The sequence below is a fragment of the Anopheles ziemanni genome, chromosome 3 (genome assembly GCF_943734765.1).
Source record: "Anopheles ziemanni chromosome 3, idAnoZiCoDA_A2_x.2, whole genome shotgun sequence".
NCBI lineage: Eukaryota > Metazoa > Arthropoda > Insecta > Diptera > Culicidae > Anopheles > Anopheles ziemanni.
In genome coordinates, this window is record NC_080706.1 from 89,912,029 (window position 1) to 89,936,239 (window position 24,211).

Here is a 24,211-nt window from a genome sequence, read left to right on the forward strand (position 1 = left end):
CGCCCTCATGCGATGGTCATGAAGATGCTCTACCGTGGACCGAGCACCCGATTGGAAACGTTGATCGAGAAAATTCAACAAAACACTAGTGGGGGAGGCGGCGGTGTAGGAGGCGGTAGCATGATAGCACCGGGAACGATTGGAGCCACGGTTGTGGGTGGAAAAGATTTTACACTTCAAGGTAGGAAGACAGAGGAAGGGGAGGGGCTTATGAATGAGAAGAAAGTACAAATAATTTGTAGAATTTCGTTCAAGCATGAAATCTATTAAATGGAAATTTTGCTACTAAGTATTTGATCCAATGCGAAACTATCTCAACATGTTGGAATTGTCCTCTTACATCAACTTATGAACATTTATTTCAATGTTATCTTACGCTGATATTTTGCTTCTCATCTAATTTAAAATATTCATATTCAGTACCTTTTCTTTAACACTCAAAATGGGTAACTGCAGCAACTAGTTCTAAAAAGTTTGTGACTCATAAATAAATGAAAGTGCAGCTAATAAATTATAGTTATATTGAAAATAAGTTATTTAGGAAGCTAAGTTTTTGCTTGGCCTTAAAAAACCATCGTTTTAACAAATATTATAAATAAATTTTAATCAAAAAGATTGTACTAAAAATTGTGCTAAAAACGTAAGGGTACGCAACATGTTAAACTTTACAAAAATTCTCTTTCACCATGTAATCCGCTAAAATCGTTAAGTGGGCTCCCGTTTTTCGACGGACGACACCGTGACAGCGACGCCGCTGTACATCAAAAGACTTCAATGCCGATACGTTGGGTGTCATTTAAGGACAATAAAACGGGGCTGCCAAGGAGAATGCGAATGCGGTGTCACTTTTCGGTCGTTTGACGCGTGAAACTTTTAATGCGGGCGGCTTCACTGCTCAATTTCGCAAAACCGTTTTAAACATTCAGCCAATGTTTCAGGGGCGTCGAAATACGCATAGTGGGGATAACCATTTCGGCACACTTCAGTTGTCAACAGCATGTAGTTTTGAAAAAACAAACTCACATTTGAACGGAATCCAAATGCGATTGCGAATGGATAGAAACACAACCATATATGCAAAGCTCAATGCAATGAAGCAAATGTATCAATCGGTGCAACAACTGTTGCTTTCGAAGCTAAAAATAGCTCCAAAAAAAACACCAGCTGCACCAAGCTTCTTGGAAACGTTGCATTTCTATTCTTGGCATCGTGCAACTGGAGCTGGAAATTATGTCGCCCCAACTAAAGAAGACACAATCGCGTCGCAATATGTTTAGTCTACGATCGAGACAGATGTATTGGCGTCATATGGATGACACATCCTCCCCGCTATATTGTCTTGTGAGTATCGTGTCCGCTGCTGATTCAAAGATTTTTTTGCGTATGATGTTGGGGCTGTTCCAATCTGACCCAGACATTTGTTTCCGTCTGGGGTGTCCATGTGTGCTGTGTCTACCATCAATATCCGATTGGTCATGGCTACGAGGAGCAGTTGCACACACATTAGAGAATGGAGATAAGGTACTAAAACGCGACCACATTGTAGGAACTTGTGTTTCATCGGGTTGTTGGTGAGAAACAAATATCAGAATAGTCGAAACGGAAACATTTCAATGATAAATTATAAACTAAGCAGACACTTGTGAGCAATATAAACTAAAAACGAGCCCGGTTGTCAGGGTTCAAATCAAACTTGTTTCATTTCAACAAGACGATAGTCAAGGTAATAGAAACTTAATCCTAGTGCAGAATACCGTCATTATACCAGGCTCAAAAATAAGGAGCTTTAAGCTGGGTGAATAACCTTGGTTCAGATTATTGATCCGATCATAGCTTCTTGTTTGTGACGTATGACGTTGTGTTTGTTCTTTTTTCGCCGGCGATGAATTTCCAACCGCTTTTCTAAGAAACTATAGTACTTTTTTTATTTAAAAACGCAGCTGATTTTTTAGTACTTATTTGTTATTTTTGCGTTTAAGGAAACATTTCTATTTTTAATCTCCTTTTGACTAAAACAGCTTCCTTTCTTTTTTTCAATTCTTATGATAATTATAATACTTACAAAGGAATTGCTGCCGCACCAACAAATTATTTGATTTTATTAATTACTCGTGGCGGATTCATTTACCAAACGCCACACGTCCACACGATAACAAGCCACTATCACCGGGTTAGAAAATTACTCCTCCATCGGTCAACATCACATCCACTTTGGATCCCAAATTTAAATTAGTGAGAAGAGGACCGTCCTCCGTCTAATTAAGAGCCGGGCCGGCACGCGAAACGAAGGAAGTTTCAATTAAACGCATCCGAGGAGAGGCGACACACGATCCGGGACACCAAAGTTCGAAAGACGATGCGCCACACCTTAAGGCGAGAAGATCGCCACTTCGATGTCCCCCAAACGGGTGGTGGAGGAAGGGCTTCCCCTACCCCTCTTTTATCGTTTCCTGCTTGATCCTCGCCCCCAATCAAACACCCCCAAAGAGAGATGGGGGTCGTCTTCGTTGTCGTCGTCGTCGTCGTCGGAGGGAGAGATCTTGTCATTCGAAACGATCCAAATGATAAGACCGCACCGGATGTTCATTAATGGGGTGATAAAAAAGGGGAGTGGTGGAGTGGAAGGGGAGGGGGAGCTGGGAGGAATGGTGTGAGTGTGGGTGAGGATGATAATGAAGGCCCCTCCTGCAAGAGGCGCATACTTGGGAGCAATTATGACATTAAGGTTTAATATCAAGATTAAAGACGATCTCCGTTCCACTCCGGGACTCCGGTCTTCCTCCCCCGGTCAGTGAAGCAAGCGTTGGGTTCGCCACGCCACTACCAACCGGAAACACCATCCGATCCGACGCGGCAAGAATTAGCACTCGAGAGAGCGTGCGCTATTAGAAGATCGAGAAGTGACGAAGAAAAGTAAAGCAAGTGGCCAGCGCAAATTAAAACCGGATATACCCTGTTGACCTTTCGGGGTTTTCGGGCGTCGGGATTAACGGAAGCCAACCCGGTGGGGGACAGATGGCATGCGTGTGTTTTTGTGTGTGTCGTACGCAGCCAACAAGAGCAGGCAATTAAATTAGAAACGATTTTCATTAATTCATTTGCCGGCGCGAAAAAGGAGGGCAACGTCAGCTCGACAATCGGTTGCCCGGAGCATTAATTTACATACACTTGTGATGATTATTCTCTTTTTATTTTGATATTGTATCACTCGATCCATTAACTAAAAAATATGGAAAAAAATACCTACAGCATATAAATAATAAAAAGTAAAAAATTGTATAATTGAGAAAAATTAGAATGATGGAAAACAATAGAAAACTTATATGAAACAAAGAACATAATAAGTTCATCATCATAGTTCATCATAAAATTATGTTGTTCTTTGTTTCATATAAGTTTTCTATTGTTTTCAATCTTTCTAATTTTTCTTCATTATGCAAATTTATACTCGTCTTCTCAGCCAGAATATCATAATACAACAGAATAATTTAAAGATGCATGAATTAACTGTAAAATCTACGCTTTTGTGGTCAATTTAGAGTGCCTCCAACTGGTATGTAGCTTCATTATTTATTCGTCATCGTTAAAATTAAAACCTATTATTTGAATAAATTGTCAAAACATGAATCTAATAAACTACTATCCCACAAATTAAATGAAATAAATGCTAACTTATTGTTGAAAAAATACTATATACTTCAAAGTAGGGTAATTAGAAAGTTTAAACCAGCGATCGAGGTGTTGAATGTTTGGACGATTTATTCTAAGGAGAAATAAATTTTAATTCAAACTTCTTAAAACTATTATTACAACAAAAAATTATTAGCTAATTACAATATACTTATTAAGAAGGAAATTAATTTTTGAATACCTCAAGTGCAATACAAAGTAATTCTGAAAAAACGGCTAATCTTTTTGATGGTGTAAATTTCCTCACCACTTCTTTATCCGTCCTTCTTCAAACGTTTCGGTTTATTTTATTACCACGCTCTAATTGACCCTAATGTGCGGAAAATGCTTCCGTTTCCCCCCACCCGGTGACCAAGGAAGTTGTGTTTGTCGGCACAAGCCGCCCAAGAAGAGGCTCGTGAAGGGCGCGCACTCTTTTATTGCGCTGCGTGTTTGGGCGCGTGTTCTAAAATGAAGTATCTTAATTGAGTGTAAACCATCCAGAGTTAGGGGAGAAGGAAAACGGTGTTTGTCAATGAAATCTTTCTATCCTGTGCGTTCCCCCGTGAGATGGAAAAGAAAGGGAGCGCTGAGTGGAAGAGGCGTTACTTAAGATTAATCAAGTAAATCCACCATTACCCGCACCGACATCGAGCAAACAGATAGGCGACGGTCTGAGACGCCATGGACACAGGATGTGGGTAATTGTCCCACCGATCCCCCGGCCTCGCATGCTAATGGGTGGTGAAAACGTGGGGTGATAAATGTAGTGTATTTCAACAGACATGGAAAAGTCACTAAATTGTACTGGTACAAAATTGTTGCCAAGTTTATATTAAAAATATACTATTTTTTAAGAATTATAACAACAACAACACACAATTGTACGTAAAAAGGCAAACAATGTACAAATCAATTTTCATTTAACCCCATCCTGATGGCTTTTCTTTGCAAAAAATGAAAATTATTGAACCAGAAAACAAATCCAGGAATCGTAAATTCCATCTTCATTTGCCTTCCTTACGCTTGTTGCTCTTTTCTGGTTCACATCACTTTCACGCAGTATTATCCTAATGTTATCCTGGTGTTATATTTTATCCTTTTTCCCTTCAATTACACACACAAGCTGGATTTGATTTTCTTCTCACCTTAGGCAAATGAACTCTCGCGCGCATACACGCGATAATAAACGTAACGAAAACGAATGACTCGTTTGGATGGATGGATGAAGTGGTTGATGGGTTTGATATCACGTTTGCCCAAACGAAGACAAACCCGAATTAGGATCACCTCAAAGATGGTAGGGTTTTCTTGTTTGTTGGTGCTTTTTTTTTAAACTCACCCCTCTTTTTCCACCAAGCGGAAGAGGGTGGAATTTATTATCTCACCTTTTTGAACCCTCGAGCGATGTAAAACAGTGATTTTTCACCAAACCCCATCATGTTTGCATCTGTGTGTGTGCGCTGGAGATTTGCTGGCAAATTGTGATTGATAGCACGAAATGATGATAAGCGGCAGCATCATAATCCGTACTGATGGTTTTATGAGAGTAGAAAAACAAAAGGATGTGGTTGAGGACTTTGTAGAAAAGATTTTTATGTTTTGGTTTGGAAGCGACAGAGTGGGAATCACCTGTGTTTTCCATGTGTATCAGCTTTTTCTACTTATGCCAATCATGATTATGTTCATTTAAATTCGTTAATGGAATATTCTTCCGATGTGTTGAACATTTTTGTTTTGTATATATTCATATGTTGTTAGTTAATGTTCACAACTTATTATGTCTTCTACGAATGTTTCTTTTTCGAATGCGTCCGAAATCTGTATTACAAACAATTTAAATTAAAGTTTTTTTTTATATCTGTTACTATCTTGAAATCTTGAATTATGTGAATCTGATGTGTTAAAGGTTTTTTTAGTGTAATTATGTTCTTAGTTGATGTTCGTACCTTATCAAGTCTTGTCTATAAATGTTTCTTTTTCGAAAGCGTTCAAAATCTATGTTATCTTTCGTTTTCTCATAATCTATGTTATAAACAATTTAAATTAAATATTCTGTTACTATCTTCAATTTTTTAACGATGTAAATCCTTTACCCCAATAACTTATTTTTGTTTTTGTCTTCTTGATTTCCCACAGAACTCTACTCCTCGCACACGTCCTCCAGCTTCTCGCCCTCGATCTCGGACGGTATGGCGACACCGAACTCGATCACCAACGACACCAACGACGGTTCGCTCCTTTCGCTGGAACCGGGAGGCTGCGAGAAGTCCTTCCGCCACCAGGCGGCGGCCCTCCACCATCACCATCAGCTCGTCGCCCGCCACCATCACCATCACCACCACCAACAGCAGCAGCATCATGGGCATCATCGGCGGGCGACGGGTGCTACGACCGGCGGCGGCGGCGGCGGTCACTCGAAGCAACCGGGCAAGTCGTCCTCGAAGGCGCACCAACACGCCGGCAGCAACAACAATAACAACAGCAGCAACCACAACAATAACAACAATCATTCCGGCAACGGCACCGGCAAGAACAGCCTGGACAGCACCACCTACCACTGTCAGTTCTGCGAGAAAAGCTTTCCCCGGCTCGGGTACCTCAAGAAGCACGAACAGGTGAGTGCCGAAAGAGTTTCCATTTCCTTTTTTTTCACTTCCCGATCGCACGGAACATGGCTGACGAATTCCTGCGCCACGGAATTCGATCATTTTTATTCCACGGCTTATTTTTGGAGCAGAAAAACTGAATTTCTCTGAACATCTTCAAAGTAGAGTCGTAAAAAAACAAAGGGGTAGAAATAATATTGAATGTCAAACAAACTTGCAAAATCATACTAAACTAAAAGATAGTGATGCATAAATTATGAAAGATATATTTTATCATCAATCTCATCTTTTCTAAACGAGACTAATCAATGAAGAGTACTTCATGTTGATGTATAAATGGTTGGTTAAGAGTGTGTAATAAGTCAAGGTTACAGTCTACGTTTCATGGATTTTTGCCTTTTTATGTTGTTGACAAAAGAAGTTAACAAAAATTATATTTTTAATATTCGTTGTCGATGATTGATCAAATCACTTGAAGTTTGTAAAACCAATTTGAACCATCAGTTTATCGCTTCACTTAACATAAGACTTTTCTTGTCCATTAAAACTCAAAAGAAAAACATTAATTTGTGCAAATCGTTTGAACAAAAGGTTGAAACTGATGAAAAATTAATGTAGTTTGGTCGTTCCCTTCAGCCATTCACGAATCAAACCGGCGGCAAAGATTTATTGCGTTACACCTTCTTTCTTTACACCTGTCAACGGAGCTGTCATCCGTGATACCGATCGGATTGATGGTTTTGATCACCGGATCGCTTTTTTCAGTGGGTTCATTATATTACTTCTTCCTTCAACGCCGCTAACTGCAAGCAGAAACGCACGTAACGTGAAAAAAACGGGGGGTTCGATCAAGGAATCACGGTAATCGATCGAGCGAACGCTTTGATCTAATTACTGCACTTATTACTGCAGGTGGAACTGTGCAGGTTTCTGCGAGGTCGATAAACCGACCCAGCAGGTTCCCTTGACATTGACATTGCAGCCGTTGAGATGTTGGACTACTGGTTTTCGATGGTGATGATGGTTTGTTAAAAGTTAAACATCTCGAAACAAGTTGATACCGATCACAAATAGTTGACAATGATAAGAGTTTAGTTTTGAACATTTGAAAGCCACACTGAATCTGAACTGTCAATTATAATCGCTCCCTCGGCATCGGGTTCCTTCCATCGGTATTAAGGCGCCAAAATTACAAGTTTAACACGCCCCGGTGGCAGGTCTTCAGCTTCTCGCCTGTGGCCAGCGTTGCCTGTCATCTCCTCAGGAGTTTTTCTCCGGCGCTCTGATCGACGTTAATCGATCGGACCGAGGTTCGAGTTTTACGATCGATGCGCATAATTGTTCCCTGATTGTCGATCACTTAAATCCAGGTTAAGGAGGGAGAGAGAGAGGGTCATCTGTTGGGGATGGTATGCAGTACACATCCGATAGGTGCCAACTGTTCATCCTGAGGAGGACCCTGATTTATGGTGGCGCTTTTGGAATCGATGCCAGAAAAAAGCGATCAAGTTCAAGAGTGGCCTGCCAGATATTCTGAAGTTGAGGAAGTACGGGGAGCAGCGATCAAGGGTGTGACAAAGTGACAATATAGTGACAGCGTACAACAACACGCTCACAAAGTATGCAAAGAGAAGGGCTAGAGAGAAAGGCAGAAGAAACGGGTGTCGAGGGGGGAAAAAGCCGACCGCGCACCATCGATCGAAACCGGAACGTCATGTTGTGGAACAATTTGAGGAATTTCGTCCCTTCGACTGGCGAGGTCTTGGACTGCATCGCTGGAATTCGAGCACTGCGCACGGACACACACGGTCACGGTTGGCCGTGGGTCCACCGTGTGTTTGGCACCTTTCCGGCGAGGACCACGCGTGCACCTCCTCCATCCGGATGATGGACAATTAATTAACGCACACAAACGCACACACACACCCGTTGGCGAAAGGGAGCAGCGATCAATCAGCCGTTCCAAAACCGGGCGCTGAAGATCGGAGAACCTGGTGAATACCGGCCTCTCTCTAGGTCTAGGCTTCTGGTTAATCGCGCTGGAGTCGTGCGTTCGATGGTGGATAAAATTGTCACCCGATGTCACCGGAGGGTCCCGGTTTTTCCCGGAATCGGCTGGACAGATGGTCGATCCATCTGGGCAGCTGGTAACACCTTTCTGAAGGGCGGCAGGTTCCCTGCGGAGGAAATTACCCCCAAGCAATTGCCAATCTCTTGGGTAATTAAAGTCCTCCATTAACTGTACTCTTGGGGTGATATGGAGTGGATGTTTTTTTTTTCGTACTCGACGTCGACTAAAGGACCAACGATATCCCGTGGGGTCAATCCGCCCGAGGAATCTGATCCACAGCGCATCACTGCGCCTGAAGGCAATCAAACGCTTCCGTCGTGTCGCGCTTCCGACAATGCTCTCGGACATCATTAGACAACTTCAGGAATGTCCCGTTCGGATCGATTACGATTGACGTTTGTTCACAATGAAGTGTGGAATGAACGCGTTGGAAAGGTATCGCCACTAGTGTCTCATCAATCGGGTTGGATAGGAGTTGACTGATAGTTTTCTACACTATCCGGTTTTGGATTCCAAATAGATCTGAGACGTTACCTCCCGGAAAGTCTTCCCATTGTCACCTGGATTAACAAATCTAATCCATCTAACAGTTATTCTTGACTTGATCGGAACTGTAAAAAATAGTCTTGTACTGATAGGACATGCACAACAAGCTACTAAATAATGACCTCTTAAAACGACATTCATCGTGACATCGGTCTGCTGGCTTCGGTGCCGTCCGCAAGAGTGTCCAGTGATGTTTACCATCTCGAACCCGGTGAAGCAATCATCAAAAGATTAGCGTAGCTAGAAAGTTACCCGAAAGACCAGCACAGAAGACACGTGTTTACACAATAGCCTAGGTGGAGTAATAATTTATGAGTCAGAAACCCCAGGATGAGGTTCCCCAAAAGGGCACGCCGCTACGTCGTATTCTTTAGAGTTGACCAAACGATAGTAAAGAGCCGGAAGGAAATGCTATCCACCTTCCGTTTGTTTTTTGCCCTCCGAAACGGGTGGGGTGGGTCCACTTTCTTGTGCGAAGTTCTAAGGAATTATTTAAGGAAAGGAACTCTGTTTATGTGTCGATGTGTGTTATTTAGTTCTAGCGAGGGGGAACATCGTACCGATAGGAAAACTTGTTTGTACCAATGGTTGTTCCTCCCAGTGTTGCAATTAAACCCACTTTAAAGGGGCTAACTGGGGAGAGAGAGAGTTCAGGAAACTCCGGGAAACGTAACCGTAAGCACACCGGAACGAGGGATAAAGTTCCTCGAGTGGACGAGAAAACGTTAGGGTCCGTTTGTCCGGCGCCTTGGAATTGCCGATTGTTGTCTTCCACCACGAAGAAGGTTGAGTCTTTGGACAAGCGGGCCAGGGAACACGATGTCGGCTTGTGTAAGGTCGAGTCCCGTTCCGATTTCTTTCCCATCGCCGCCTAACGTTTCCTTTCCGGTGGGGATGAAACTCTGGTTTGAAATGGAACCGACCGGGTGGAATGACTTCTTCGGTGAAAACTGTCAAAAGTCAAACCTGGTTAACCGGGAGTAAAGGAAGACGGGGGCACGGGTTGGGAGTGGACATACGCCAAAAGACATTGGATGCTCCCTTTAAACAGAAGCTTAAGACCGTCAGGTTCTTTGTCATCTTCATTTCTGGAACGAAGCACAAAACACGGGACGCTTGTAGGATGTCAAGGTTCTTTGAGGCCGAGAGGATCTGGTTACCGATACGTGTGTTCTTACTTCCCACCACCAACCAGTTGGCGAAACATGCTGGTGTCTTAATGATTTCTTTATTAGGCATTGTGTGCCTTTGGCGCGCGAGATTTACTCCAACCCCGACGGACAGGTTTTCAGGCGAACATTTTCCCTGGAAAAATCTGCCAAAGCCTCCCTGTTGGGTGAGTGCTCCAAGCGATGGAGGCATTGGGAATGACAATTTCCCACTCTGCGATTGCCCTATGGAGATGGGGAAGATTCCTATCCGTACGTCGAAACTCATCTCACCCATGTTCATTATCGTTGTTCGTGCTCATACTTTCCGATCGAGTGTGTGTGTACTAGCGGTACGTGTCGCACTTTGGTTGGTCCGGCTCGAAATCGGAGGTATGTACTCAGTACCCAGTGTACGCGAAAGAGTACGTCTCAAATAGAAGTCTTTCAAAATTACACATTAGTGCACGTAGTTTGATGTCACCTTAAGAAAAAGAACCTTTTCTGGTATCTGACTTGAGCTGAGAGGTAAAGAAACCGTAGGAAAAAGAGAGCAAAAGACGAATGAAGTCCACCGGTGCAAATTATGACCACTGAGCGCTCATCGATGAACGCAGAATCATAATCATTAGAGTGCGCGTTCCTTTTGTAGCGCTCGAAATGGAATCAACAGTTAATAAAACCTCTTCTGTGACTGCACCAAGAGTGACTTAGGATAGTGGCCAGTGGCCATTAGAGCAAAAAAACCCAAGTGCAGACGAGTGAAATGGTTTGGCACACGAGACATTTTCCACATTCCTAGGCAACGCTCCATCGGCAGCGAATTTGTCGCGAGCGGAGGTTTTTGCTCGATTCCTTTTTGGCGATCGTTTTTGCAACCGCTAGGTGCGCGTGCTTTATTAGCACGTTAAGCACCATCTTTTTCTTTTTTTTACAAAGCACGGAATTTAACTGACACACGATACAAACCGACCGAAACGATTCGCAAATGATCTCCAATTTGCTTGATGGGCTTGTTGTAGAAATGGCTTCCAAATAAGTAGCTATAATTGATGGGATTTTTGTTATAGAATTACTTCAAATTTGATACACGATTTTGTTTGTAACCTAAGTTATCTACACTAAACAGAGTTAATGAAACAATTATCTAGTTTCAATGTAAAGAAATATATTGAAATATTAGGTCTGCAACTAAGTTCCTGCTGTTTGTCAAAAAAAAATACCGCTTGTAATGACAATTTACCGATTTTGACGTATGTGAGTCATCATAATTTTATCTTAGACATAAAGTAAACAAACTTTACCTTCAGATTGATGATTTCATTGTTGCATAAAATATTTATACTATCTGGGAAATTCAATTATCGAATAAGCAAATTATCACCATTTGCAGGAAGTGCTACTTTTCTTCTTCAATTCGAAGAAAACAGCTGCTGCAGCATTTCGGGAGCTTCAACAAGTTTACGGAGACGATACTCTTAGTACGTGCCGTGGTTGGTTTGGGCGCTTTGAAAATGGCGATTTCGATGTCAAGGGGGAGCAACAATTATTTTGGAACGGCATTCAAGCTCTCCCCAAAAGTTGGACAAAAGATGAGGCGAGCGATGGCCAATACTTTGAATGAGTAATCTTTCACCTTTTTTTTTTAAATAAACAAACATTTTCATAAAAAACAGCGAGAACTTAGTTGTAAAGATTAGATAGTAAAACAAAGTCAAAGTGTTTCGGTTAAGTTTTACTCTTATTATATGATTATTATTATTATTGTTAATGTTTATTCGCGTTATTTATTGTTTCACACACATTATTTTCCTTTTTGTTTAAAAATCCTTAGTTTAGTTTAAAAATATGCAATGTTCTGAAGTGCGAATATTGAACATCTGTCTCCAAAGTCACAGCACCGAATGAATTAAAACACAGAAATTCTTCCTCCTTTAAAAGGTCCTACTTGTACAATCGATTGCCAATGCAAAATGCAAAACACACTTAATTGCTCCCTTAGTATCGATCGAAAATATCGTGAGAAAACTATTTCGAAGTTGGCGTATGGCGTTACGAAACGAGTTAAATTGCAAATTTCGGTTTCGCTCCCCAAAAATTTGGGACAAAAAAGACGGAAAATACCCAAAAACACCCGGCGCAAACGGAAAACTTATCTACACGAGGAAACCAGAGACGGCCATAAGTGGGCATTAAATGTGAAGCCGTCAGATGAGGCTAATTAATATAGCTATCAGAGGACAGAAGCGATCGAGAAGCGTTTCGCGCCGGATCGATATGACACCGTAAACCGGTGAAAAACTGACTGTAAACTGTTGCGGTTTTCCAGAGTCACACACACGCACATACAAAGAACGAGCACCTTTTTTGTCCGTTTATGCGGTAATTAGCAATCGTGCTTCGATCTCGATCGAAGGGGTGAGATCGATCGTCGCAAAATCGGTGGGTTCCTTGTTTGGGTTGGGCGCAAAGAACCAAGATAGATGGGGGGGGAATGGGGATGGGAGAGGAGAAGTGATTGGTCCCCCGGAGCGAAGGATTTGAGCGAACACCAACCGACACGCTCGTCCACCCGATATGCCGCGCTTTTTTCTTTTAATGTTGCTCGCTCGAATCGAAACAACTGGATCCGTCGGTGGAGGGTCGAAGAAAAGAGGAAGGGTCGGGAGGGTTCGAAGGACCATCGATCGACCCGTGGTTGGCGATTGGCCGGCCACGATACGATCCCGGGATCCGGTTTCACCAAGCGAACCAATTGCGCGGTCGGGGATTGCAAGACCAAAAGCGAATGCTAATGAGCCAAACCGTCTCCGGCAATCTGGTTCTGTGTCCGGTCTTTCCCTTGGGTCGCACTGTGAGGTGCCTGCCGGATGGTGGCCATTTTTATTTTGCTCGATTGTACGAACGGTGGTGCGTTCTCGGACAAGTAACGCTCGTTGTGGCGTTATGGCATTTTTTTTCGCTTTGAATTTTTTCGTTCACTCATATTTCTTTTTTCCGATCCTTCCCCCTCACGTCAGTGGACGTACGAAAGGTGTTCTGAAAGAACAAAATGGCCGCAGGGTTACACCTGCCGTTAAATGTTTCTAAACGATTAAACGCCTTGGGAAGCGGAAAAATAAGCGTTACATAATAACTGAAACTGAACTTATACTCTGCGCTAAACAAGTTTTTGAACATTAAAAACTTTTCAGGAATGTTGATCAAATCATTTGTTATAAGCTAAACTGAAGCAATCTGAAGCTTCACCAAGAAGATGTTCAAAACAACACTCTGCCATACTTTACCATATCCATAAAAGCGGAAAACATAGAACCGAAGAACAAATAACTGATTAACAGAGATTCTAAATAGATATTTTTATGCTTTTGATTTTATTTTTGTGTGACAGTTTCAATGACAAACATTAGTATATTTTGTGTACCAAATTGAAAACATTGTTGAAACATTGAATCTTTTGCTACTTACTATCTCTCTCTCTGTTCAGTTAAGCTTTTTTTATTGTTTCAAATTTATTTTAACGACTTTAGAATGCTTTTTGTTGCATCTCGAGAAATAAAAACAATTAATAAAAAATTATTGAATATAGTAATCTTCAACCAACGTTCAACATTTCAACACTCGAAATATTATCGCATTATTTGAAAGGATTTAAATATGTACAGAAGAGATCAAGTAGGCGATTGCTCAAAACGATCTTTTGGAAGGTTCAACAAAGGGCAAAAGTAAAGGTTAATATTTTCCTGATGATGTACTTTTTTTAAATTATTCAGTTGAATAAGCCTTTTATTTCATCAAAACCGTTTTCCTTGCTAGACCGTTTTTGCAATAGAATTATTAGAAAAGACCCCGGAAATCTTATGTCTAAGTACGCCCAACTCCCTTTTCTCAAGACAAACAAACAAGTGAGCGAAAATCTCAGATAGTGTGCTAAAATCTTCCACCAGAACACGGCTTCAGGCCGCCCGGGTAGAAGGAAAGCAAAACTATTTAGACGTCCCGTTTAAGGTCAGAACCTTCCGCATCCAACCACATCCAACAAAGGTGCCGAAAGACAGGAAGGTCTTTACAGAACACTTCCCTAGGTTTGGCAACGCGAAACGCGGTGGTGAAATATAAACACGGCCAAAAAGATGTCACCCGGCTGATAAGAGCTTGCGGCACAAACGTTCGCGATCGGAACGGCTAGGGCCACGGAGGAAGACATTCTGCCTGCTTCAGCGGATTCCACCGGGTTGACAGTGCGACAAATTTCTGAGCGTCTCGTTCGCGTTCGCGCGCTGATCCAACGGCTGCGATAAGATGAGAACTCTGTTTGGTTTTTTGCGTAAAGGTCCCCTCGAAGCGCAGGGCGCAATCCTCCGGGGAACATCATCCTTTGCGATCGTACTTCCAGAAGCTCTCTCTATCTCTGCCCAACTCCCGGCTATGCCTTGGGATGGTTTGGCATTCGGCAAATGCGGTGGCACACACTCCTACTCCGTGGATCGGTTTTGGGGAACGAAAAGGAGCGGGTCCATTTATGCATTCCTTGGCCACCACACACGACCTGGGACCACCTCTCCAGGTATTCGGGGAGCTTCTTAGGAGGAATCTCTACACCACCCTGATGTTGCCGCCAGCAGAGATCAATATTTATGAACCGAATCGGCTCATTTTCACCGACCTCGAGCGACGAGTGGTGCCTGCTGTCATAATTTCGGACGCCTCCCTACCGTCTGGATGAAACGGCGATCCACACAACACCAAGAAGGGGAGTCGGAGAAGAGGATGGTGGATCCCAACCGTGGATGGACTGTTGGGGACGTGGAACAATTTTTTGACAACTGGAGTTCTCTGGATCGTCTTCTGACAAAGGTGTACTCGCTGGAACGCAGCCGCAAGCGAACAGTTGTCGAGTGTGAATTCCATTCTCGAACGGAGAAGTTGAGTTCTTGGCCCTCCTCCGGGTCTGCTTCCGCACGCACTTATTAATTCCACAATTCCATTCAGCACCACCAGGCCTCGGGGAAGCTATTTTGGGGGGCTGTGCTGGAACGTCCATTCTCACCTGACCTGACCGAAACCGTCGGGACCGCTGCCTCTTCCGAAGTGGTGATACTGGATCGAGACCTCGATCATATCGTCATCAATCGTCCGAGGTGGAGTTGGTGGCATTCTTGACGCGCACCTTCTCGCAAGGAAAGGATCTTCGCCGGAATATCCACATGTCGCGGAAAGCAACATAAACTATGCAGTGTTCAACGTGTTCCAGAACTCCCAGAACTTCCCCCCGAAACGTTGCCCCTCGAGTTTAACTCCGTGGGGAGTTTCACACTCGTGGATTCCGCCTTCTAACAGTTAAAAGAAACATAAAACTAGCGCTTGGTGGGATTTTTAATAATTCATTAAAATGCCACTGCTAAGATCAATGCGTTTTTGAACCAATGTTTGCACATTCCCTTTTTCATCATTGAAATGTGTCTTACACCACAAACAAGGGATGTTTATGTTATTAAAAACGATGGTTGTTTAAATACATTTCCTTTTGTTAAATTTTAATGCAACAGTGTTATATTTCGCATCCCTTCGATCTGGATTTAACACTTTAACCAAAGTGTTTTTTATCGTTGAAAATTTTTAAGGTACTATTGCTCAATTTTATACATTTGTATTCTCATTAGTTTGTAAAACCATTTCACTAATTTAAGCATCTTTAGTTATACACTTCGAAAAAAATCTCTTTTCTGTTTGTGGCATTTGTAAATTTCGAATAACTTTTAATCTTTCAACATTTATCATCCAAGTTTGTTTATATTGAAGCTTTCTAGTTTTCATGCTTTCTAAAAAGATACGAACAATTTTTAAACTCATCCTGAATTTATATACATGAAGGCAACAATTTTCTAACAACATTCAGACATTTCCATATTATTTGCAAATGCTGTTCGTTATTATTTTCAATGTGATTTTTACATTACATTTAAAGTACGTTACGATTGTACTGTTGTTGTTTGAAATTCAATTATCAAACTTTTGGTGGTGCTTTCTAACTTCGCTTTGGATGAGTTTTGCTAAGAGTTGAGAAAAGTACCTAAGAATTTCGATTTCAAACAGTATAGTTTTGTTATGAAGATCGTATCAAATGGCATGCATTGATTTAACGGTATTCTAATGTTTTTCGCCTTTCCATTTGGTTGTTCTTTCAGAGCCACACGGAGCACATGCCATTCAAGTGTGAATATTGCGCCCGACTGTTCAAGCACAAACGATCCCGCGATCGCCACACGAAGCTCCATACGGGCGATCGACGCTATCGCTGTCTGCATTGCGAGGCTGCCTTTTCGCGAAGGTAAGAGACAAGCGGTTTGTTTTTGCATTCCTTCGCGCGTTCTTATCTAACGCTGTCCCATTTTTCCTTCCCCCCGTACACCTAGCGATCACCTGAAGATCCACATGAAGACGCACGACAACCAGAAGCCGTTCCAGTGTACGATCTGCAACCGGGGCTACAACACGGCCGCCGCCCTCACGAGCCACATGCAAAACCACAAGAAGCAGCTGGCGCTAACGGGCAGTCCGAACCTGACCTACAGCCCGCGCTCGACCACCAGCTCCCTCTCCAGCGGTGGGGGAAGCGGAGGCGGTGGTGGCAAGCGGGCTGGAAAGTTTTCCCCGTACGGCACCGATCCGCTGTTGCTGATGGGGCGCACCTCCAAGCAGCTGGCATCGCTGGCGAAAGGTGGCTCGACGAACAACAATCGAACACCAACTCCTGGAGGAGGTGGAGGAACTACGGTCGCGGGTGTTGGTTCCCAGCAGGAGCCACTGCTTTCCTGCCCATACTGCACACGTACCGATTTCCCTTCGCTCGAGCAGCTCGGTCTGCACGTTCAATCGATGCACGGACACCCGGGAGCGCTCGGAATGCTCGACGCCACGGCGCCCTTGCCGTACTTTGCCCCTCACCTACGCGGCGGTGGTGGAGGAGGACCCGGGCTAGGTCGACGAGCGGTCACACCCGATGCGAACGCACTCTCCCTCGGCTCGTCCTATCCGCCGATTCCATGCGAATTCTGCACGATGAAGTTCCCGACGGTGCCGCTGATGATCGCGCACCTGAAGGCGTCCCACTTGGACCGGTGTGTTGGCACCGGTCGGGGGGCACCGAGTGAGGGTGGTGGAAGTCCATCGGGCCCATCGAGGCCCCCGTCCGGCTATCACCCGTTGGATCAGCTGCAGTTTAACAAGAGTCTGCTGAGTGGTCCGTTTTCGTCGTTCTACGGTGGAGCGTTTGGTGGCGCGACGAGCACGTCCGGTGGGAGTGTGAAGGTAGAACGCCGTTCCGCGGGACCACTGGAAAGGGATGAGAATGGGAACGAGGCGGACGAACCCACCGTCAAGCGGCGTCGACGAGATGATGATAGTGTCGAAGAGGAGAATCGGGAGGAGAGCTTCACCGAGGATGAACCAAAGGCAAAGGCGGATGAGGAGGATGAGCAGGACAATGGTGGTGGGGAGGATGCGACGGCAGCAGATGTCAACAATGTCCATGACCATGCTGAGGAGGATGTGAACTACGAAGACGACGACGAAGACGACGACGCGCAAGAGAACGAAAGTCGAAGATTGAACCGATCCACGGAAGGCTCTGAAGCTGGAGGGAAAGTGAAGCAGGAACACAACGACGCCACCTCTCACTCGTCCTCGGCTCGCTCGTCCCCTTGCGAGTCGGTCGCATCGTCCACGCATAATGCCGGCCACACTTCCGGTGGCGAAAGTCCGGCCGAACAGCTAACGCCAACTGATCTCAGTCAACCGAAAATGAAACGTCTCAAGCTGGAAGCCCCGGACGAGGAGGATGGTGATGAGGGAAGGCGAACGCAAGCCCGTGGCCAACAGCGTCGAGGTGCGCACATCCGGCGGGAAAGTGAATCCAAAGAGTTCGCCGCATCGCTGCAAGGTCCTTCCCTTTTTGCGTCACTTCAACAACAGCAACAACGTCACCAAGCTCATCAACATCACACGTCCGCGGTGACCACTGCCTCAACCGGTATGGCACACGTTTCTCAAGCTCCCTCGATGCCATCAGCACCACCACCAGCACCTCCACCACCCGGTGCCTACCTCTGCAATCAGTGTAACGCTGCCCTGCCCGACTTCGAGTCGTTCCGCACGCACCTGAAGGCTCACCTCGAACAGAGTGCGGCCAGTGCGGCGGCAGCGATGCGACTCTCTGGTGATTCCTCCTCCACTGTCGGCCCGACCGGAAACGGTGCGCCAACCGGTGCCCTCTCCCTGTCCGCCTTTCTCTGCCAACAGTGCGGCGCGACGATGAACAGCCAGGCGGAGTACGAACAGCACACGGTCGGGCACTACCTGGTGACGGCGGTCGAGTACCGGTGCCAGGCGGCTGGCACGTCCACTTGCGCCTCCACCGGGAAGGCGTCGTTCGGCAAGATGGAGGACCTGCACAAGCACCTCTACGAGGGACACATGCAGCTGCTGTACAAGTGCACCGTTTGTGGGGAAACGTTCGAGTCGAAGGTTCAGGTGCAGGTGCACTTTGCCGTCAACCATTCGGTCGAGGTGAAGCTGTACCGGTGTTCGGCTTGTGCGGAAGTTTGTCGCACCGAGCGGGAGTTTCGGTAAGTCGTAACATTTTTTAAGTAATCAAAGCAAACCCTGGTGTACGAGGCAAAGAAACCTACCAACTGTTGATTTCCAACAAATCTAGTCATCTCTGAATTCAGAAGACGTCATTTTCAACAGGTTGTTTAGCACTATGATGTGACACAGTAGTCGGATTTGATCCAGGTTTAAGCAAGCCGTAGACGTTACATATTAATCTGTGCAGATCTTTGACGTCTACAGCTTTTCCTTAGCTCTTTCCAACATCCCCGAGATATTCGGGATATCTCGAGGGATGTTCGACAGACGATGGGTACGAGAGAACAAAGGAAATCTGTAGACGTCAAAGATCTGCACAGATTAATATGTAACGTTTAAATCCAGCTTTAGATCTAAGTAAATTCTAATCTGGAAGCAAACAGTTTTAGCCAAGTTGGAGGTAAACATGTTTCATTTAAAAGCTTCCTGGAGTGACATGATCCGAGGACTAATCCTCATCTTCGTATGAGGCATTGCAAGGTTCTTGTAAGAGTTCTGCCAGACATGTCGTTTACTTGTAGGTTTCGTAATATACAATGTTGCAAGAGGTTTATCATTTGGGTTTCTTTGTTGCTTGAATAAATACTAACTAGAACTTTGTACTCCTAATGACAAAGTTCCGGTAATAGTAGGTACAACAAGTTAGCTTACGCTAATAACTCTAGTCTACTCGTAATGACAAAACCATTATTACCCTAAGCTATCTTGTTGTACCTACTATTACCGGAACTGTTTTCTTCGAGAGTTGAGGGGGGTTTATTGTTTATAATAGAGTGTCCTATTTCTGTGTGTAAGGAAAATGTGTTCATAGACGTTTATATCTTTCAGACAACATATTCGCAACCGCCACCTGGCTGCCGGAGCTGTACAATGCGTGTTCTGCCGGATGGTTTGTTCTTCCGAGCTCGAAATGCACTTCCATCTGGCTTCTCATGCGCGAAAGTTTAAGTAAGTGCTATAAATCATACCTCTCTAGATAAAACAAATCAACTAAGCGGATCTTGTATCTTCTGAAAAGATGTCCAGCCTGTCCGGAATCGTTCCACGTGGAGTTCCTGCTCGACCGGCACATCCAGACGCAGCACAGTCAGAAGGAGACGGCTTCGGAAACGAACCGACGGGAGTGTAGCTCGAGCAACAACCAACAACCAATGTTGCCTGGTCCACCGTCCACCGGGAACAACAGCGCGAATGGACAACCTTCCTCATCGGCGGCAAACGTCATCCCTTCGCCTACGAGCGTCACCGTTACTTCGACGGGCTCCACCGCTCCATCAGCTTCCGGTGCGTCCTCGAGTCTCGAGTACCTACAACTCCAGGGGCAGATGGCGGCAATGGCTGCGGCGGCGGCGGCTGCCTCGTCAGGCTGGCCCAGTCTCTACCAGACGGCGAACAAATTCTACGCCAATCCCCTGCAGGTGGATACGTTGAGCCAGCTTAAGCATCCACAGCATTTGCTGCACGGTTTCTACGATTCGATGCTGGGCAAAACCCAACCGCCACAGCAGCAGCATCGTGGTAGTTTTATTCCCGAACCTAACCCGCCAACCGGTTCGGGCGTTGGAAGCAACAAGAAGAACCCTTTCCTAGGCCTTTCGCCAAACTCCGGCTCTGTGAAGGTTGCCAACACGCTGCTCGGTCTGGGTTACGGTGCCTCGCCTGGGGTAGGACATTCGCAGCGTCCGTCCGGAACTGGTCCCGTCAACGGCTCGGGCGTTTACTCGCCCGACTCTGGGGCTCAATCCAATCCATCGACCAACCAAAACGTTCCGGCCAATCCCAAACTCTACTCACCGATCTCGATGATTCAACGTTACGGCGAAAATGGACCTCTGTCGGCAAGCGTCGCCGGTGGAGAGCGAGTTACTTCACCTACCAACGCCACCGGACCGTTACATCATTCCTCCCTGTCGGATCAACAACCGGAGCTGGTGGGAAGAAAGCCAGCGAACACTACTTCCACCGGTGGAAAGGGTTCCGAACGATCATCCACCATTCCGGGCAGTGGCACTTCCAGCTCAAGCTCCGGCCCTTCCGCTGCAGGTGCGAGCATCTCCGGCTACAGCTGTGGCATTTGCGAACGGACCGACTTTAGCACGGAAAGTGAAGTGCAAACGCATCGCAAGATCGTGCACAACCTGAAGACGGGTGTTAGCTTGCGGTGTGCGTACTGTAACGGGGACTTCCGGTCAAGGTAAGTTGTTCGTTCTCACTTTGATTATCTTTATTCGGTTACTAGCTTACTCTATCACACATCTCCTTTAGTTTCCGCGTGTTGTCCAACGCAGTGTGCTCTGGATTGCGTTCTGGTTGATTTGTGCATCTTAGAAATATGTTTGTTACGTGTTTCGAAACACTTGAAGGATCGCGTGTATCCCTGTATTCGAGAAGCCAATGTAAAAGAAATTGTTTGCGTTGTGTTTTGTTTTACTTTTTTCTGTTGAATGATACAAAGTATTTTAGTAATCCAAGTATCCTTTCATTTTCCAAATCGAGCTGGTTGCTATAGCAATCAATGCTATGTAATGGGAACAGTGACTTCAATGCGAGAACAAAGCGAATCAGGATCGATCATGAAGACGCTAATTCAGTTCTTCTGTTGCGGGACTGTTTATTTATTGCTGTATTGCTGTTTTGCTAACCAACATCCTATTCCTTTTTCTTTTTAATAAAACCTAACTTAAGAAAACCCAAATGAACAACAACTAAACGAACTATTTTCAATCATTTCCCATAATGAATACATTTTATTGCCTCTTTTTTCAGAAACGAACTAGAAAACCACATGAAGATCGCCCACAACACTGGCGGAGGGAAGCACAAGTGTTTGATCTGTGACGAGATCTTCCCTTCGCCGGCCGTTCTGGCCGAGCACAAGCTTTCCCACTGTAAGGTCGGAGCTTCAGGCCGCTGTTCCCATTGCAGTTTGCCCCTTCCGGACGTCCACACCTTCAAGCAGCATCTTCCGGCCCATCAGGCGCCTCCATCGTCCTCCAGCGGGACGACTTCAGCTGGATCGGGTGCAGTGGCTTCGGCCACCGGAGCTTCCGGTTCAGCAAGTACCACAACGTCGAACGTCGTTGGAAGTTCTGGTGGTGGTGCGGTTTCCACCACGACGAATGCTACCAACGGTTCCAGTAGTTCCGGTGCTGGTGGACAATCGGAGCAGGATCGTTTCCCGCAGCAGTGCATTTGCTGCCGGCAGACGCTGAACTCGGAGTTCGAAATCAGCCTTCATGCTAAGTATGTTACGGACACTTTGCAGCCCTTTGTCAAAGGTCAATCTGCTAACGTCAATGTTGATGTTTATTCCCCCTTGTAGATTCCACACCAAATCACCCGACACCAATGAGCGGACGTGTGCCCTCTGCCTCGAGCCGCTGCCATCCCAGCCGGAGTCGTCCACTAAGATCTGCGATCCGTGCCTGAAACGGCACAACTTTCCCTCGAAGCTGCTGTCGATGAACTTTCTCAAACCTCCCCATCAATCGGGCGCCACGTCCACACCGGTGGCCCCCTCCGCCACGGGTGGTGGTCATTCCGTCCAACTAGGGCCGGTTCCATCCTCCACCGTCCATGCGTTCGGTTCCAATGGGCAGGCAGTGGCCGGTGGAGAAACGCGACAAAAGCACCACCACCAACACCACCACTCGTACGAACAACCCGGTGCGACCGATGGCACCACCACCACCACCCCGAGCACCCCGAACATCGTCCAGTGTAACCTCTGCAAGAAGGGCCTCCCGTCGGCACACAAACTGCAGGAACATCTGATCGACCATACGTTCGCCGGGTGTGAGGAACGCGGGTACGTGTGTTACCTCTGTTCGGCCGTCTTCACGTCATCCGCCGGCCTGCAGGCGCACCTTCCACTCGCACACTCGAACGCCACCGCCAAACCGTACGACTGCGAGCGGTGTGGCGTTGCGTACTTTTTCCGTGCCGAGCTGGAGCACCATCTGATCGAGCACGAGCTGGGCCATGCCTCCGAGGACCGCTGGCGACCTGTGTCCCCGGCAGTGCACACACGGGAACACATTAAGCAGGAGCAGGGCGACCAAGGAGATGACCAGGAGCGAAGCCTACCCTCTGGCACGCCGCCACCGACGGTGGCGAAGGAAGAGCACCACTCGGAAAGGGAAGATTCCCCGCGGGAACTCGAGGAAAAGCACGAGATCCAGGAGGACGAGCGTGCTGAAGATGCCTCAAACAAGTCCGATACGGAAATGGTGCAAGAAAGGACCGATGGAGACGATTTGGGACAGCCCGATGAACGTTCGCAACGGGCGGAAGAATCCGAGGAAGGCGAAGAGAACGACGATGAGCTGGTGGAGGAGGAGGATGACGAAGTGGACGATGAAGAAGAGTACATTGAGGTGGAGCACACGACGGTGGACGAGCGGGGTAAGACTTCACCGAAGCTGCTGGTGAACGGCGAGAAGGAGTGCCACGGGATGGTTGCCCCAGCATCCTCGGGCCTTCCGGTTGTGACTGCGGCCGAGTAAAATGGAAAAGTATCTCAAAAGCATAGAAATTCACCACAGAAGAGGCTCAAAACGACGGTAGGAGATGCAACGTAGGAACAAAAGTCCAGTGAATCAATTAGTTGTCCCAGTATTTTATCAACAAAAAACCTCTTCGTTGATTGCCATTCTTTTTTCGGACGGCCAGTTAGTAGGGTTAGGAACGAAACATATATAATCGAACGCTTTACACCTAGCTGACACACGACTGTAACAACAACGAAGCTCATGCGCACGTTAAGTAGGGTTTTTAGAATAGCTGCAGCCACAAAACAACAAACCGCACACTGTAACCATATCAAAAAATCAGTATAATAATGAAACTACACCAAGACGCTTCTAGATAATCGCTCCGTAGAGTAGCTGTGTATATTTATGAATCGTTTTAATTTAATTTTCGCCCTACTCTGTATCGTTTGGCCTTGGCACGAACTATAATAATAAATCAATAAATAGTTATATAAATAGTCCTAAAGTAGCGGAATTAACTGACGGTTTGAATTTTAGACTCACGGTTTCCCCTTTTCCGTGCGAAAGAGATATCACCATTAACAGCTGTCTGCTGTTGTCTCGCTCGCTGTGATTTCCCCTCTCGGCAGCGTAAGCGTGTTACCTGCTGCTGGTTCCTGCGCTCCTGGTACTTGAGGAAGCAAAATGTACTAGAAGATCGAGCCCGGCAACTGCATGCAACACCGTCCGTCAAACTTATCGCGTGGGTCGCCGTATGCCATTTTATGACTACGTAACGATTTCAAATTAATTATAAATTATCCATTCGTTAAATCGTTTAATCTATTTAATTTATATCAAATATTTAATAAATTAACCCTTATTAAAAAGTTCCTATTATTTAACAAATCGAATTAAAATGTTCCGAGTCAATACATGAATAAATGAAATATACACACATTTGAAAATTAAACTAATGCGTGCACACCGGCCAATTTGACTCTCGCTCGCTATAAACGCTATTTTCACTAGCTTATTTAGGAGCAT

General features: G+C 45.5%; 1 protein-coding gene across 1 annotated transcript; it reads left to right on the forward strand.

The window, feature by feature from the left end:
- The first annotated feature begins 12 nt into the window (after positions 1-12).
- LOC131285777 (zinc finger protein 423 homolog) lies at positions 13-23,197 on the forward strand. The gene is made up of 11 exons (XM_058314634.1): positions 13-103; positions 5,809-5,984; positions 6,024-6,287; positions 16,232-16,374; positions 16,460-17,535; positions 17,608-18,670; positions 19,521-19,640; positions 19,711-19,815; positions 19,879-20,886; positions 21,459-21,935; positions 22,015-23,197. Exons 1-11 carry the CDS (start codon positions 13-15, stop codon positions 23,195-23,197), a joined length of 5,706 nt encoding a protein of 1,901 aa, XP_058170617.1.
- The last annotated feature ends 1,014 nt before the right edge of the window (positions 23,198-24,211 follow it).